Here is a 12616-nt window from a genome sequence, read left to right on the forward strand (position 1 = left end):
TCTCTCTCGATGGAGAACTTTGGGACAAAATCGGCTCAAAACTCTACAAGGTTTCTCTCGCTAAAGACAGAAAGGCTGCTAAGCTGTTGCCCGTTTGGAGCCGGATAATGGAAGGGATTAAGCAATCACGACGGGAAAGAATTTATTCCGACCATTCCCTGCCGCCCTCCGTCCCAACCCCACCGCTGCCTCTCGCTGCGGGAAGCGGCCCGTGCCCGGATCCGACTGGCGGCTTCGACCCCCCCCCCGATTCGGGGAGACGAAAAGCCGCAACCGCCCCCCCTCGCGCTCCCGCCGTTCGCTCCTCCCCCAACGTTCGCCACGTTGTCGCCCTCTACGGCGCCCCCGCCCTTCGCCCCGCCTACGACGTTCGTCGCGCCGCTTCCGCCCCCCGCTCCGCCCACGACGCTCGCCGCGCCTCCGCCCTCTGCTCCGCCCATGACGTTCTCTGCGCCACCGCCCTCCGCCCCCCCCCACGTCGTGCGCTGTAGCGTCTGTGCAGCCCGCGTGTAACGTGATTAAAGACACGGACGGATCGAAACCAGGGGATTGTTGTTATCCTGGTCCAGTAGATCCGGAAGGCGAATCGGGCGCATTTCCTCCTGATGATAATTTGAAGGGAGCAGGAACGACAAATTTCCCTACAGCGTACTGTGGTGTCTTAGAGCAGTGCAGAAAATAAGCAATATTAAGGGGTGATGCTGATACATTGCAAGCCTTTCCTGTGTTGTATCAGCCGAATCAGATCCCCCGTTGGGAATCCCTGCCTTATGAGGCAGTGAAAGAGCTAAGGAAGTCAGTGAGAACATACGGAGTTCAGTCAGCCTTTACATACAATCTTTTGGTTGCAATTGGTGATACTTATGTTATGACCCCTCATGACTGGAAAAGTGTGTTACGAATGATCCTCTCTCCCATGCAATACACCGTGTTCATGACTGAATACCGGGAACAGGCTGCCATCCAGACCTTGAATAATTTGAACAACCTAAATCATATTGGCCTAGAGGAACTCATGGGGGAGGGGGCCTGGGCAACACCTCAGGCACAGGCACAGCTGGACAGGCAATGCCTGGAGCAATTTAAGACTTTGGTGTTGCGTGCTGTCCGTCGGGTTCCTGATATTAATTCACCCGATGCTTCATTTATTTCAATTAGGCAAGGGGCTATTGAGCCTTACATTAAATTTCTTGACCGTTTGCAAAATTCATTAGAGAGACAAGTAGAAAATGAAGCTGCCCGAAATGTCTTGCTTAAGCAATTAGCAGTAGAAAATGCAAATGCAGACTGTCGAAAGGTTTTACAGTCCCTAAAGAATGCAGACCCATCAATTACTGACTTAATTAAAGCCTGTCAAGATGTAGGCACGGAAAGTCATGAAATGGCCCTGCTAGCAGATTCATTGGCAACCCAACCTGATGCAGGGTCAGCTCAAAAAGTTAAGTGTTACAATTGTGGGGAACCAGGTCATGTTCAATGGGACTGTAAAAAGCCAAAGCGAGCAAATAAAAATGCTTCTGCTGTTCCAACTCGACCCTGTCCACGGTGCAGGAAGGGGCTACACTGGGCTAGAGACTGCCGATCCAAACTTCCTGTTGCTGCACAGCCCTGCGATCTGCTGGGAAATGGCAAGAAGAGCGCGAGACCGCGCTCTATGGCAGCAAATACGGTTCCGACTCAGCCAGATGCTGTCTGGCTAGCTCACTCAGACCAGCCACTGTTGGCAGCGCAGGAGTGGATTTGTCCACTGCCCAGTCAGTGATGCTGACTGATAGCACCGTGACTCTCATTCCAACAGGGGTAATGGGTCCCCTTGGGGATGGGCGTAGCGCCCTCTTGTTAGGACATTCTTCTGTTACAAGGATGGGACTTTTTTTCTTACCTGGAGTTATAGATGCTGACCATACCGGGGAAATTAAGATAATGGCATGGACACCCTCCCCCCCTGTTTTATTCCAAAAGGCCAAAAAATAGCACAACTAGTCCCTTTTCATTCTATGACCAAACCTGGTATTAGAGACCGAACCGGTGGATTTGGGAGCACAGATAAACCTGTTGTGCTATGGACCACACAATTGTCAAAAGACAAACTATTATTACCATGCTTAGTAAATGGCAGACAGTTATTAGGACTAGTGGATACTGGAGCTGATGTTACTATCATTAAGTCCAGTGATTGGCCCTCTGAGTGGCCACTAAGAGATCCTAATTCTGCTACTGTGGGGGTTGGGGGCCTACAGCAGCCAAAACAAAGTGCCCAAATTTTGTCTTTTGAAGGGCCTGATGGTCGCATTGCTCACGCTGCTCCTTACATTTTGCCAATTCCCTGTACTTTGTGGGGTCGTGATCTCTTAAGTCAGCGGGGTATGATTTTGCAGACAAATTTTCAGTGAGGGCCATTGATCGGCAGCAACCTATACCCTTAGCTTGGAAAACAGAACAACCTATTTGGGTAGATCAGTGGCCCTTAAAAAGAGAAAAGTTGCTGCACTTACATGAGTTAGTTCAAGAACAGCTAGCTTCTGGTCACATAGTGCCTACTACCAGCCCTTGGAATACTCTGGTTTTTGTTATCCTCAAGAAGAGTGGAAAATGGAGACTTTTACAGGACTTGCGTGCTGTCAATGCAGTAATTGAGCCTATGGGAGCGTTGCAGCCTGGTCTTTCTTCACCCTCAATGTTACCTTCGAATTGGCCTATAGCAGTCATTGATTTGAAAGACTGTTTTTTTACCATTCAACTTCATCCAAAAGATGCACCACGATTTGCTTTCTCAGTGCCCTCCATCAACCTACAAAGCCCTGCTCAGCAGTAGCATTGGACAGTGTTACCACAAGGAATGCTTAATAGTCCAACGATATGTCAATTGACTGTAGCAAATGCATTACAACCAGTACAAAAGGCTAGACCTCATGTCCTTATTTATCATTACATGGATGATATTTTAATAGCAGCAGAACAAGAAGAGGGTCTAAAGAATGCTTTACTGCTCATCCGGGAGGCAGTCCAATCTATTGGCTTACAAACAGCAGAAGAAAAAGTGCAACTTAGTTCTCCATGGAAATATTTAGGATGGAAAATTGCATCTCACACTATTCAGCCACAAATCCTCAAAATAGTACCTCACGTACGGACATTAAACGATCTGCAAAAGTTATTAGGGACCATCAATTGGTTGCGGCCACTTTTGGGAATTACTACTCAAGAGCTGCATCCTTTATTCAAACTACTGAAAGGAGACCCAGATCTAACTTCTAAAAGACAATTAACAGCAGAAGCACAACAATGCTTAGACTCTGTAATAACATCAGTGCAAAATCGATATAGCCATCATGTTTGTTTATCACTTCCAGTACATCTCATAATAATATCCAACTTCTATCAGCCATATAGCTTGTTATGTCAATGGGATACCTCAAGAAAGGATCCTCTCGTTATCCTCGAATGGGTATTTTTACCTCATACATTTTCAAAAACTATTACATCATGAGTGGAAATGTTTGCTATGCTAATACAGCGAGGTCGACATTGTCTACAAATTCTACGAGCTCTTGACCCTGATTGCATATACGTACCCGCTACTTAAAAAGATTTAGATTGGATGCTTGCGCAGTCACTTGCTTTTCAGACTGCTATGGCAGACTATACTGGACAATTGTCCACTCATCCTCCCAAACATCAGTTACTACATAATTTGGCTGATATCCCCATTGCTACTAATACTTTACTTTCACATGTTCCAATACCTAATGCTGTTACTGTATTTACAGATGGCTCTGGCAAGACACACCAAGCAGTGGTTCTCTGGCGTGCGACTGCTACACAATGGCAGTCAGACGTACATGTTGTTGATGGATCACCTCAAGTTGTAGAACTCGCCGCAGTAGCTCGAGCTTTCCAAATTTTTTCAGATCAAAAGCTTAATATAATAACTGACTCTTTGTATGTTACAGGTATCATTCAGCGGATTGAAGGATCCTTTCTTAAGGAAGTTAATAATCCGTTTTTTTTTGTACAGCTCAAGCGAGTCTTGCATTATGTTTCTCACCGTACTCTTATTTTATTATGCACATTCGATCGCATACTACATTGCCTGGTCCTTTAACTGAGGGCAACCGTAAGGCTGATCAAGCCACAGTCGCTTTTGCTACTCCTCAATTATTTGAGCAAGCACGACTCTCCCATCAATTTTTCCATCAGAACAGGAGAGCCTTACAAAACCAATTCCAACTGACAGTGAATCAGGCTCGTAACATTATTCTAACATGCCCAGACTGCCAGGCAATTGCCCCTTTGCCTCAAACTGGGACAAATCCACGTGGAACAGCCCCTCTTCAACTCTGGCAGACAGATGTCACTCACGTTCCTGAATTTGGCCGTCTAAAATACGTGCATGTAACGATAGATACTCAGTCTTCTTACATATTTGCCACAGCACATACAGGTGAACGCAGTCGCGACGCCCGTAAACACTGGTTATCTGGTTATGCTGCTATGGGAATCCCTCATACGATAAAAACAGATAATGAGCCCGCTTATACCTCTAAGGCCACTCGAACTTTCCTTCAAGAATGTGGGGTTAGACATATTACAGGTATCCCTCATTCTCCCACTGGACAAGCTATCATTGAGCGTACTCATCAAACACTGAAATCTGTTCTTAATAAACAAAAAAGGGGGAATATGGGAGACACACCACAAGAAAGATTATGTAAGGCTTTGTTTGTGCTGAATTTTTTTGAATCGTGATCATACAAATACAACTCGTGTGGATCGTCATTTTGGGGCCTCCCCAGTGCTCAAGGAACGGCCAATGGTTAACATTCGAAATATGGCCACAGGGCACTGGGAAGGTCCCTTACCATTGATAACCTGGGGTCGTGGATATGCTTGTGTTTCTACAAGGACTGGCCCTACATGGGTTCCGGCAAGATATGTTCGGCCTCATCTCAAGGCAAACACCCAGCCTTAATAATGATTGTGATTATAAGCCTTTTACTTCATTGATATTGCTTTGTAATTTGTTGTATTGCAAATAATAATTTTAGTAATGGTAAGACATAGTGGGTAACTCTTCCACATTACTGGTATAAATTTAAGAATTAGAATTATTAAGCATTATTTAGATTATTGTGTGTCTTTCCTATTTTGGCAGTAGATAGAATATAAGTTAAATAGGATTTGATGTTACCAATGCTGGAAACTATGGGAATAGCTCTTTTAGTGTATTAGTAATGTTCAGTTATGATTTATTAGCCTATCAACTAGCCTCTTCTTAGTTTGTAAGAATAAGACCCTGGAAAAGAATCCTGGACAAAGGGATGATTCTTAAACATAACAATTATTAACTCTTTTTCATCTCACTAATTGGGATTTTAAAAATATGACCATGCATCAATTGAAACAAAGGTGCTTGCTAAAAGAGCTAATCTCGGCAATTTATTCTGTTTTGAAAGCAGGTGTTCCACTTGGGCTCTGTACCACGCACTGGCCATGCGGATGCAGTGTACAAATGGAAAATGCCATTCAGACCCTGAGTAGGAAAAGAGCAAGAGAGAATCTGTGGTGGATGAGAAAGGGAAAGTGCAACTTGAAGCAGGGGACGCCCTGCTGGCACTGCCTATCGCATCCACCACCAACATGATCCTTCTCTCTCCTTTTCTGCAGTTTTCTGCCTCTCCAGGGACAATAAGTAATAATGTGCTAGCTTAGGGGGTATTTGCTTCATGCTAACGGGATGGTCTAAAATGGATAACATGAAATTGAAGTCTTTTCTAACCCATTTCAGATTTACACAGAATTGGATTCTCAGGGATTCTTTTCCAGGTTGTAGGAACTTAGGCCGCAGGCAAAATGCGTCTGATATTTTAGTGGATTTAATCATATATTTTGTCATTTGCCTTATCTCCTTTTTCATTTTCAGAATATTGTCAATCGAGGCCTTGATTGAGTAATAATGATTATGTTATTAATATAATTAGTGTTATTATTTTATAGTATGGTAGTAGCTTGTCAATAAACAAAAAAGGGGGAAATGTGGGGATACAAGAAAAGCTGTTCAGAGCAGCAGCTGTGGAGCAAGATAAACAGCATAAGAACCAAGGACACCTCTGCAAGGAGAAGAAGAGTCTCACAGCTCTGATTGGATATGTGCCTGCATGGACAGTTGAAAAGTGTTTTGTAAAATGCTTTGTTGACATGTAAGGTGTTTGGGAAAGTTGTAAGGGTGGATGGGAAAGTTAGAAAATAACAACTTGTGAAGGTATATAAGGGATGTGAGAACTTGTAATAAATGATTTGGATCATTCACATCTGAGTCCGTGCCTCAAACGCTGCAGATACCAGTTGGTACTAAGCACCAAGTGCATAATGCATAACAAGTGCCTGATTGTGCACCTGGGTATGGGCAACCCTGGACATACACACTGATTGGGTATGGGACACTGGAGAGAGGTCTGACTGAAAAGGATTGGGGGTCCTGCTCAACATCAAATTTTAAGTCAGTCAGCAGTGTGCCCAGCCAGCCAGGAAGGCCAATGGTCCCCTGGAGCACATCAAGGAATTTATTGCCACCTGGGTGAGGGAAAGGGTTGTCCCTCTTTGCTCTGCATTGCTACAGCCTCACCTGGAGCACTGGGTGCACTTCTGGGCAATGCAGAACATAAAGGACATTAAACTATGGGAGAGTGTGCGCAGGAGGGCACTGGAACTGAGAGACCTGAAGTTCAGAGTTTCACTGGGAATGACTGCTTGTTCAGACTGGGCCCTTCTCACATCCCACATCCTGTGATGAGACACAGAGCACATGTGGGATAGGAACTTAACAGCATCCTTGCACCACATGCAGAGCCTGGGATCTTCCGTTCCCATGTCTTTCGCTTAACATCATATAGACTTCCAGCTCACTGCCCCAGGAAGTGCCCTGAGCCAACATGAGAGACAGGATCTCCCTGCCACTGGTCTTGCAATCAGGGCTTGACCTGTCTGCTTTGTAAGGCAAAGGAGAGGTTTCTTAGCATGCCAGTAAAATTGCCTGCCTGTAGTCATGGCTTCCAATTATCTGCTCTAACTAGTGCTTTGGGAAGCTTACTTGGTAATGGCCCTCAGTGGGCCCATTAGTACTCCAAGAATCTTCACTGTTACTTCTGAATTTGTTTTGTTGAGCACTTTGTGCAAACTTCTCTCTGCACTGGAGGTTGATGGACTCAGCACCAAATGTGCCCTGGGACACATTCTAACCTAAAGAGCCTCTTGTGCTTTGTGCCTTCCTGTTCTCTTCTTCAGGTTTTCAGAACTTGTTCAGCAAAATGGAGAGAGCCTAAAGAGCAAGAATCCAAAATGCATTTATTGCCTATTTATTTAGAGTTTGTTTTATACAAGAAGTTAAAGAAGCACTTTGCAACTGATGTCAATCCAGGATGACCCCAAAGTGTTCTATTCTGTTTATGTGTGGACAAAGTTCCTCCTCAACCTCCCCACCTCGTTTCTACTCACATTGGCCCCATGGGACTTGCATCACTTTTCCTCACATCACTCTTCTCCTCTGCTGTCACCAGCTCAGTGTTAAACCTCCTTTGCAGCAACTCCCACTGGCTTTCCACAGAGAACCAGCTGCACATGGAAAAGGAAAGAAAGAGTTCTCTTTATTTATGGCCAACAAACAGAAGGAAAGGTGATGCAATTGAATGAACAGTAAAACACAGGGATCAACTGCATGCCATGTCCAAGATGCATCTATTGAGGTTTATCTTTCATAGGGAATATTTGCACAAGAAATGAGTTAGACAGATAGGATGGCATAGATAGAATCACGGTGAAGGAGTTGACAACAGACATTTGAGGAATGGAGCAAATTCTAGTAATCTCCCTGGGACAGATCAGCCAGGGAGTTGGGAGGTATCAACTTAAAACTGAACAGGACTCGTGAGTATTTCACACACTGAGACTGGTTAACACATTCTTATTGACTTCTATCTTTGTCTTCAACTCTTTTTTTCACTTTTACTGACATTAATGAACATCTTTCAGAATTCATGTTTCTTTTAAGCATGAAAAATTAAAAGAGAGAAAGAGAAAAAAAAAGAAAGAGAAATAGAAAAAGGAAAGCAAAAAGGGAAAGGAAAAGGAAAAGGAAAAGGAAAAGAAAAGGGAAAGGGAAAGGGAAAGGGAAAGGGAAAGGGAAAGGGAAAGGGAAAGGGAAAGGGAAAGGGAAAGGGAAAGGGAAAGGGAAAGGGAAAGGGAAAGGGAAAGAAAAAGAAAAGATAGGAAGGGCTAGATAGAATCGTGGTGAAGGAGTTGACAACACAGTCCATCAGACTTTGGCGAGATGGAGCAAATTTGAGTCATCCCCCAAAAAGTCAGAAATCAGACAGATAATTGGGAGGTATCTGACTGAACAAAGAGCAAGGGATGGGGAAATCTGGCAGGCTGTGACAGGAGCGTATGTTTAAATGGCCTGCTGAAAACATGCCTTTTACCACGGCCTTTAATTTAGGAGAGCTGGAGACACCTGGAGGATGAGGGACATCAAATAGGCAGCAGGGAAGAGCAGCAGCGGGCGCCGGGATTTATTCTAAGGGCATTGGCACTGGCACCGCTGTCTGTGTCCCTGAACCAGAAGGCATTTGTGTCCAGCAAACACAGTTCTGGAAAACATAGTAGTTTCAGAAAAAGAAAAAGAAAAAAAAACATCAAATCACCTCAAAGATTCATATTAACAACTTAAAATGGAACAATACTCATGAGAATTTCTCATGTTGAGTAGGGTTAACACATTTTCATTGATTTCTATCTTTGTCTTAAATTCTTTGTCTCAGTTTTATTGACATTATTGAACATCTTTTAAGCTTACAGCCTCAAAATAAATAAATAAATAAATGAATAAATAAAAAGAGATCCATTTGCTTCTTGCACATGACCAGATGCCCCTTTCACCTTCATAATTCCCATCAGACCATCCATGCTGGAGAGTATGAGATCCAGCAGAGAACCTCTCCTCTTTGGTTCCCCCATGGCTTGGTCAAGAAGCTGCCATCTGTGCTCTCCATGGATCTGCTGGATGGCACATGCTCTGCTGTGCTGTCCCTGCAGCAGATACTGAGTGAAAATGGCTCCCAAAGGGGACAATGTCCTGACAACATGAGACTCCCATATGTCTGCAGAGGGCACCTTCCACTTGCTCTCCATGATCAAGAAGCCAGGAACAGACACTGCAGGAATCCCCTGTTTGCCATTTCCGTTAGCTCTGCCCTGCTCTTCCATCCCCAGGCAGAGCTCAGTGCACTCTCACAGAGGGCAGTCGCCCTTCCTTGACTCCTCACCCAACCATTGTAAAGACTCTGTATTCCCCTTGCATTACAGTGAAGTTGTGGAAGCCATTTAACTGTGTCCCTATGGTCCAAACAGGAGCTCGGGCCTGCAGCTCATCTATGGTATCAGTGTGCAGAAGGTGGCACACAGACATTAGACGGATCATGGGTCCTGGAGTTGACGTAGCAACATGGACACTCCTAGGGCATGGCTTTCCTGAAGGCCCTGTGCTGCTCTTGCAGTTGTGAGTGAATTCACCAGACAGCCGGTGCTATCCCCTCTCTGGCCCTCAACTAATGCTCAGGAAGGAGGTGTCTATCTCAGGGACTTCCCACCCGGTTTACAAGCACTGGCACACATCAGGAGCAGCCCAGGCACCTTGGACATTACCCAGTGTCTTTGTGTAAGGAACTGCATCCCAGGAAGCAGGACCGAGGACTCAGAGCAGGAGCTCACATGCAGGCAACTCCTTGTGCACTTCTGAACTGAACCAGAGGAATCCCAGCTCCTGTGGGTGTGTAGGGAGTTGAATCCCATTTCAGCTCCATGATTTCTGTCAAGCGATGAGACTCCTGCACTGCCTCAGCTGGATTACTGTCCAGCACAGGGAAAGTCCAAAACTCCCCGCCCTTGTCTGGGCGCCCTTTGTGCTTCATCAAATGAACTCTGGTAGTACTCGTTATATGTCTCCAATCAGTCACTGACCACTGGACGTGTGGTGGTTAATTGAGCGGATTTCAAAGCACAGACATTATGCTGTTGTCTTTCAGGAGCTGTTGGCCATGAGGACCAAGGGAAGTGTCTAGGGAAATTAGTGGGAAGGATAAAAATGACATCCTCTGCTCCTTGCTTGTCGGGGCTTATGGGACACAGGGAGCTCATAAAGTGGGCAGAGCTGCACAGAGACAGCTGTGCCCAGGAGCAGCTCTCGTGCAAAGCACAGACTGCAGGTGACAGAAAGTGAAGAAAGAAAGGGGAGAGAGCTTCCAGGATATGTGTGGTGTGAGCGGGCTGTGAGCTCACAACAGGAACATTGCTCACAGTTCATGACAGGGTAAGTCTCAATGCAGACCATGAGCTGCTTTTCATACAGGGTTAACTTAATTTGGGATATCCCATAGCAGATATGTATGCAGGCACTGCATGTTTCTTTACTGTGTTAATACCTTTCTGCTCCAGCTGGGGGCTTCTGTGCTGCAGTGTCAGAGCACAGACCTGAGGGCTGCGTGTCCCAGAATGGCTGCAAGCTGTGCAGCCAGGGCTGCAGGTGGGTGTCCAGGGCTGTCCTACACAGCAGGGTCCCTGCTGTGCCCCAGGGGCTGTGTGTCGGGTATGAGACTCTGCCTTCTGCCTGGATCAGCACTCGGCCTGCCCAGGGAGCTGCCCAGGGCGCTGCAGGGAGACGTGTAGGGAGGGGGAAGTAGCCCCACGGCAGGGCTTGTGCTGCCACAGCTGCTGCCTGGGGCAGGGGGATCACAGCTCTGCTGCACAACTGAGTTTTTGTGAGGGTACTTTGCAAGAGGAGAGCCAAGGTAGCAATTTTCTATTTGTTGTTTGGACGGAAGGGGAAAGGATTGGAAGCAGAAATCTAAGAGTCTGTCAAATTTGAACACAGCTCTGAGACTCCCAATTCTTCTTCAGTCAATTGGTTGTTTTGTGAACTGTCACACGTGAATTGTTTTCAGCCTCAACTTTCATGAAAAGTAACCTTTCCAAGGGTGGAACTACTTGAAATTATCAATTTTGTTGGCAAGAATAATGCACTTATATTGCAAATAGGCAGGTTTCCTGAACAGAAAGTGAAGGGCACAAAGGTTGGGACTGAGGATTTTAACAGCAGTGAGGGTAAAGATGAGACACGAAACAGATGAAGTCCAGGGAAATGGGATAAGATTTGAAGATGAAAGGAATATTAAAGCTCCATACACTACTTCTGCTTATAGAATGGTGAACATAATGAAGTTAAATTCAATTAGTGCTGCTAAATGAATATGGTCATAGGAGAATGAAAACTTTTCATAGTATAGTAGGAGGAGTGTCTATGAGAATCGTCTGGACTTGTCCTTATCTTCTGCTCTCTGAACAGGACTCCAAGCCCAACAACAGCAGATGTCCAACAGCAGCTCCATCAGCGAGTTCCTCCTGCTGCCGTTGGCAGACACGCGGCAGCTGCAGCTCCTGCACTTCTGGCTCTTCCTGGGCATCTACCTGGCTGCCCTCCTGGGCAATGGCCTCATCAGCACAGCCGTAGCCTGCGACCGCCTCCTGCACACCCCCATGTACTTCTTCCTCCTCAACCTGGCCCTCCTCGACCTGGGCTGCATCTCCACCACTCTCCCCAAAGCCATGGCCAACGCCCTCTGGGACACCAGGGCCATCTCCTATGCAGGATGTGCTGCACAGATCTTTTTCTTTGTCTTCTTCCTCTCAGCAGAGTATTCCCTTCTCACCATCATGTCCTATGACCGCTACGTTGCCATCTGCAAGCCCCTGCACTATGGGACCTTGATGGACAGCAGAGCTTGTGCCACCATGGCAGCAGCTGCCTGGGGCGCTGGGGTTTTCTATTCCCTGCTGCACACTGTCAGTACATTTTCACTGCCTCTCTGCCAAGGCAATGTTGTCAACCAGTTTTTCTGTGAAATCCCCCAGATCCTCAAGCTCTCCTGCTCTGGCTCCTACCTCAGGGAAGTTGTGTTTCTCATTTTTACTATCAGTTTAGACTTAGGCTGCTTCGTTTTCATAGTGATGTCCTATGTGCAGATCTTCATGTCTGTACTGAGGATGCCTTCTGAGCAGGGACGGCACAAAGCCTTCTCCACGTGCCTCCCTCACCTGGCTGTGGTCTGCCTGTTTCTCAGTACTGCCTTTTTTGCCCACCTGAAGCCCCCCTCCATCTCCTTGCCCTCCATGGACCTGGTGGTGGCACTTCTGTACTCGGTGGTACCTCCAGCAGTAAAGCCCTTCATCTACAGCATGAGGAACCACTTGGTCAAGGGTGCAGTGAGGAAAGTGTTGACCAGATGTGTTTCACAAACATTGAACTGCCCATCCTTTTGAATTCATGTCATGTAATGCAGCTTTTTACTGATGCAAACTCTTTGTTTTGTTTTGTTTTTTTATGATCAATTTTTATAACTATAATTTTTATTATTATTATTTTAATACTGTAATGTTTTTCACTAAAAATCATTATGCAAATCTATTCCTCTTCAGCCTGTAACTTTTTAGTGTAGCCCAGACACACTGTACATAATGTACCAGGCACTGTGTGAACCTTAATAGAATAAAGGATGTGCAGTGATTC

The 12616-nt window shown here is 45.7% G+C and overlaps 1 protein-coding gene and 1 long non-coding RNA gene across 2 annotated transcripts in view; both read left to right on the forward strand.

Annotated features, from left to right (window-relative positions):
- Positions 1 to 12616, forward strand: part of LOC146758216 (uncharacterized) — a 233032-nt gene that overhangs the window by 176517 nt on the left and 43899 nt on the right. The gene's annotated exons all lie outside the window — the stretch shown is intronic.
- LOC146758220 (olfactory receptor 14C36-like) lies at positions 917 to 12369 on the forward strand. Its single transcript, XM_085517946.1, has 5 exons — positions 917 to 1196; positions 1607 to 1800; positions 3771 to 3831; positions 3954 to 4049; positions 11396 to 12369. The coding sequence occupies exons 1-5, from the start codon at positions 917 to 919 to the stop codon at positions 12367 to 12369; spliced, it is 1605 nt and encodes a 534-aa protein (XP_085374072.1).

The sequence above is a fragment of the Coturnix japonica genome, chromosome 16 (genome assembly GCF_054131305.1).
Source record: "Coturnix japonica strain WE chromosome 16, WE-NBRP24, whole genome shotgun sequence".
In the NCBI taxonomy this organism is placed as follows: domain Eukaryota; kingdom Metazoa; phylum Chordata; class Aves; order Galliformes; family Phasianidae; genus Coturnix; species Coturnix japonica.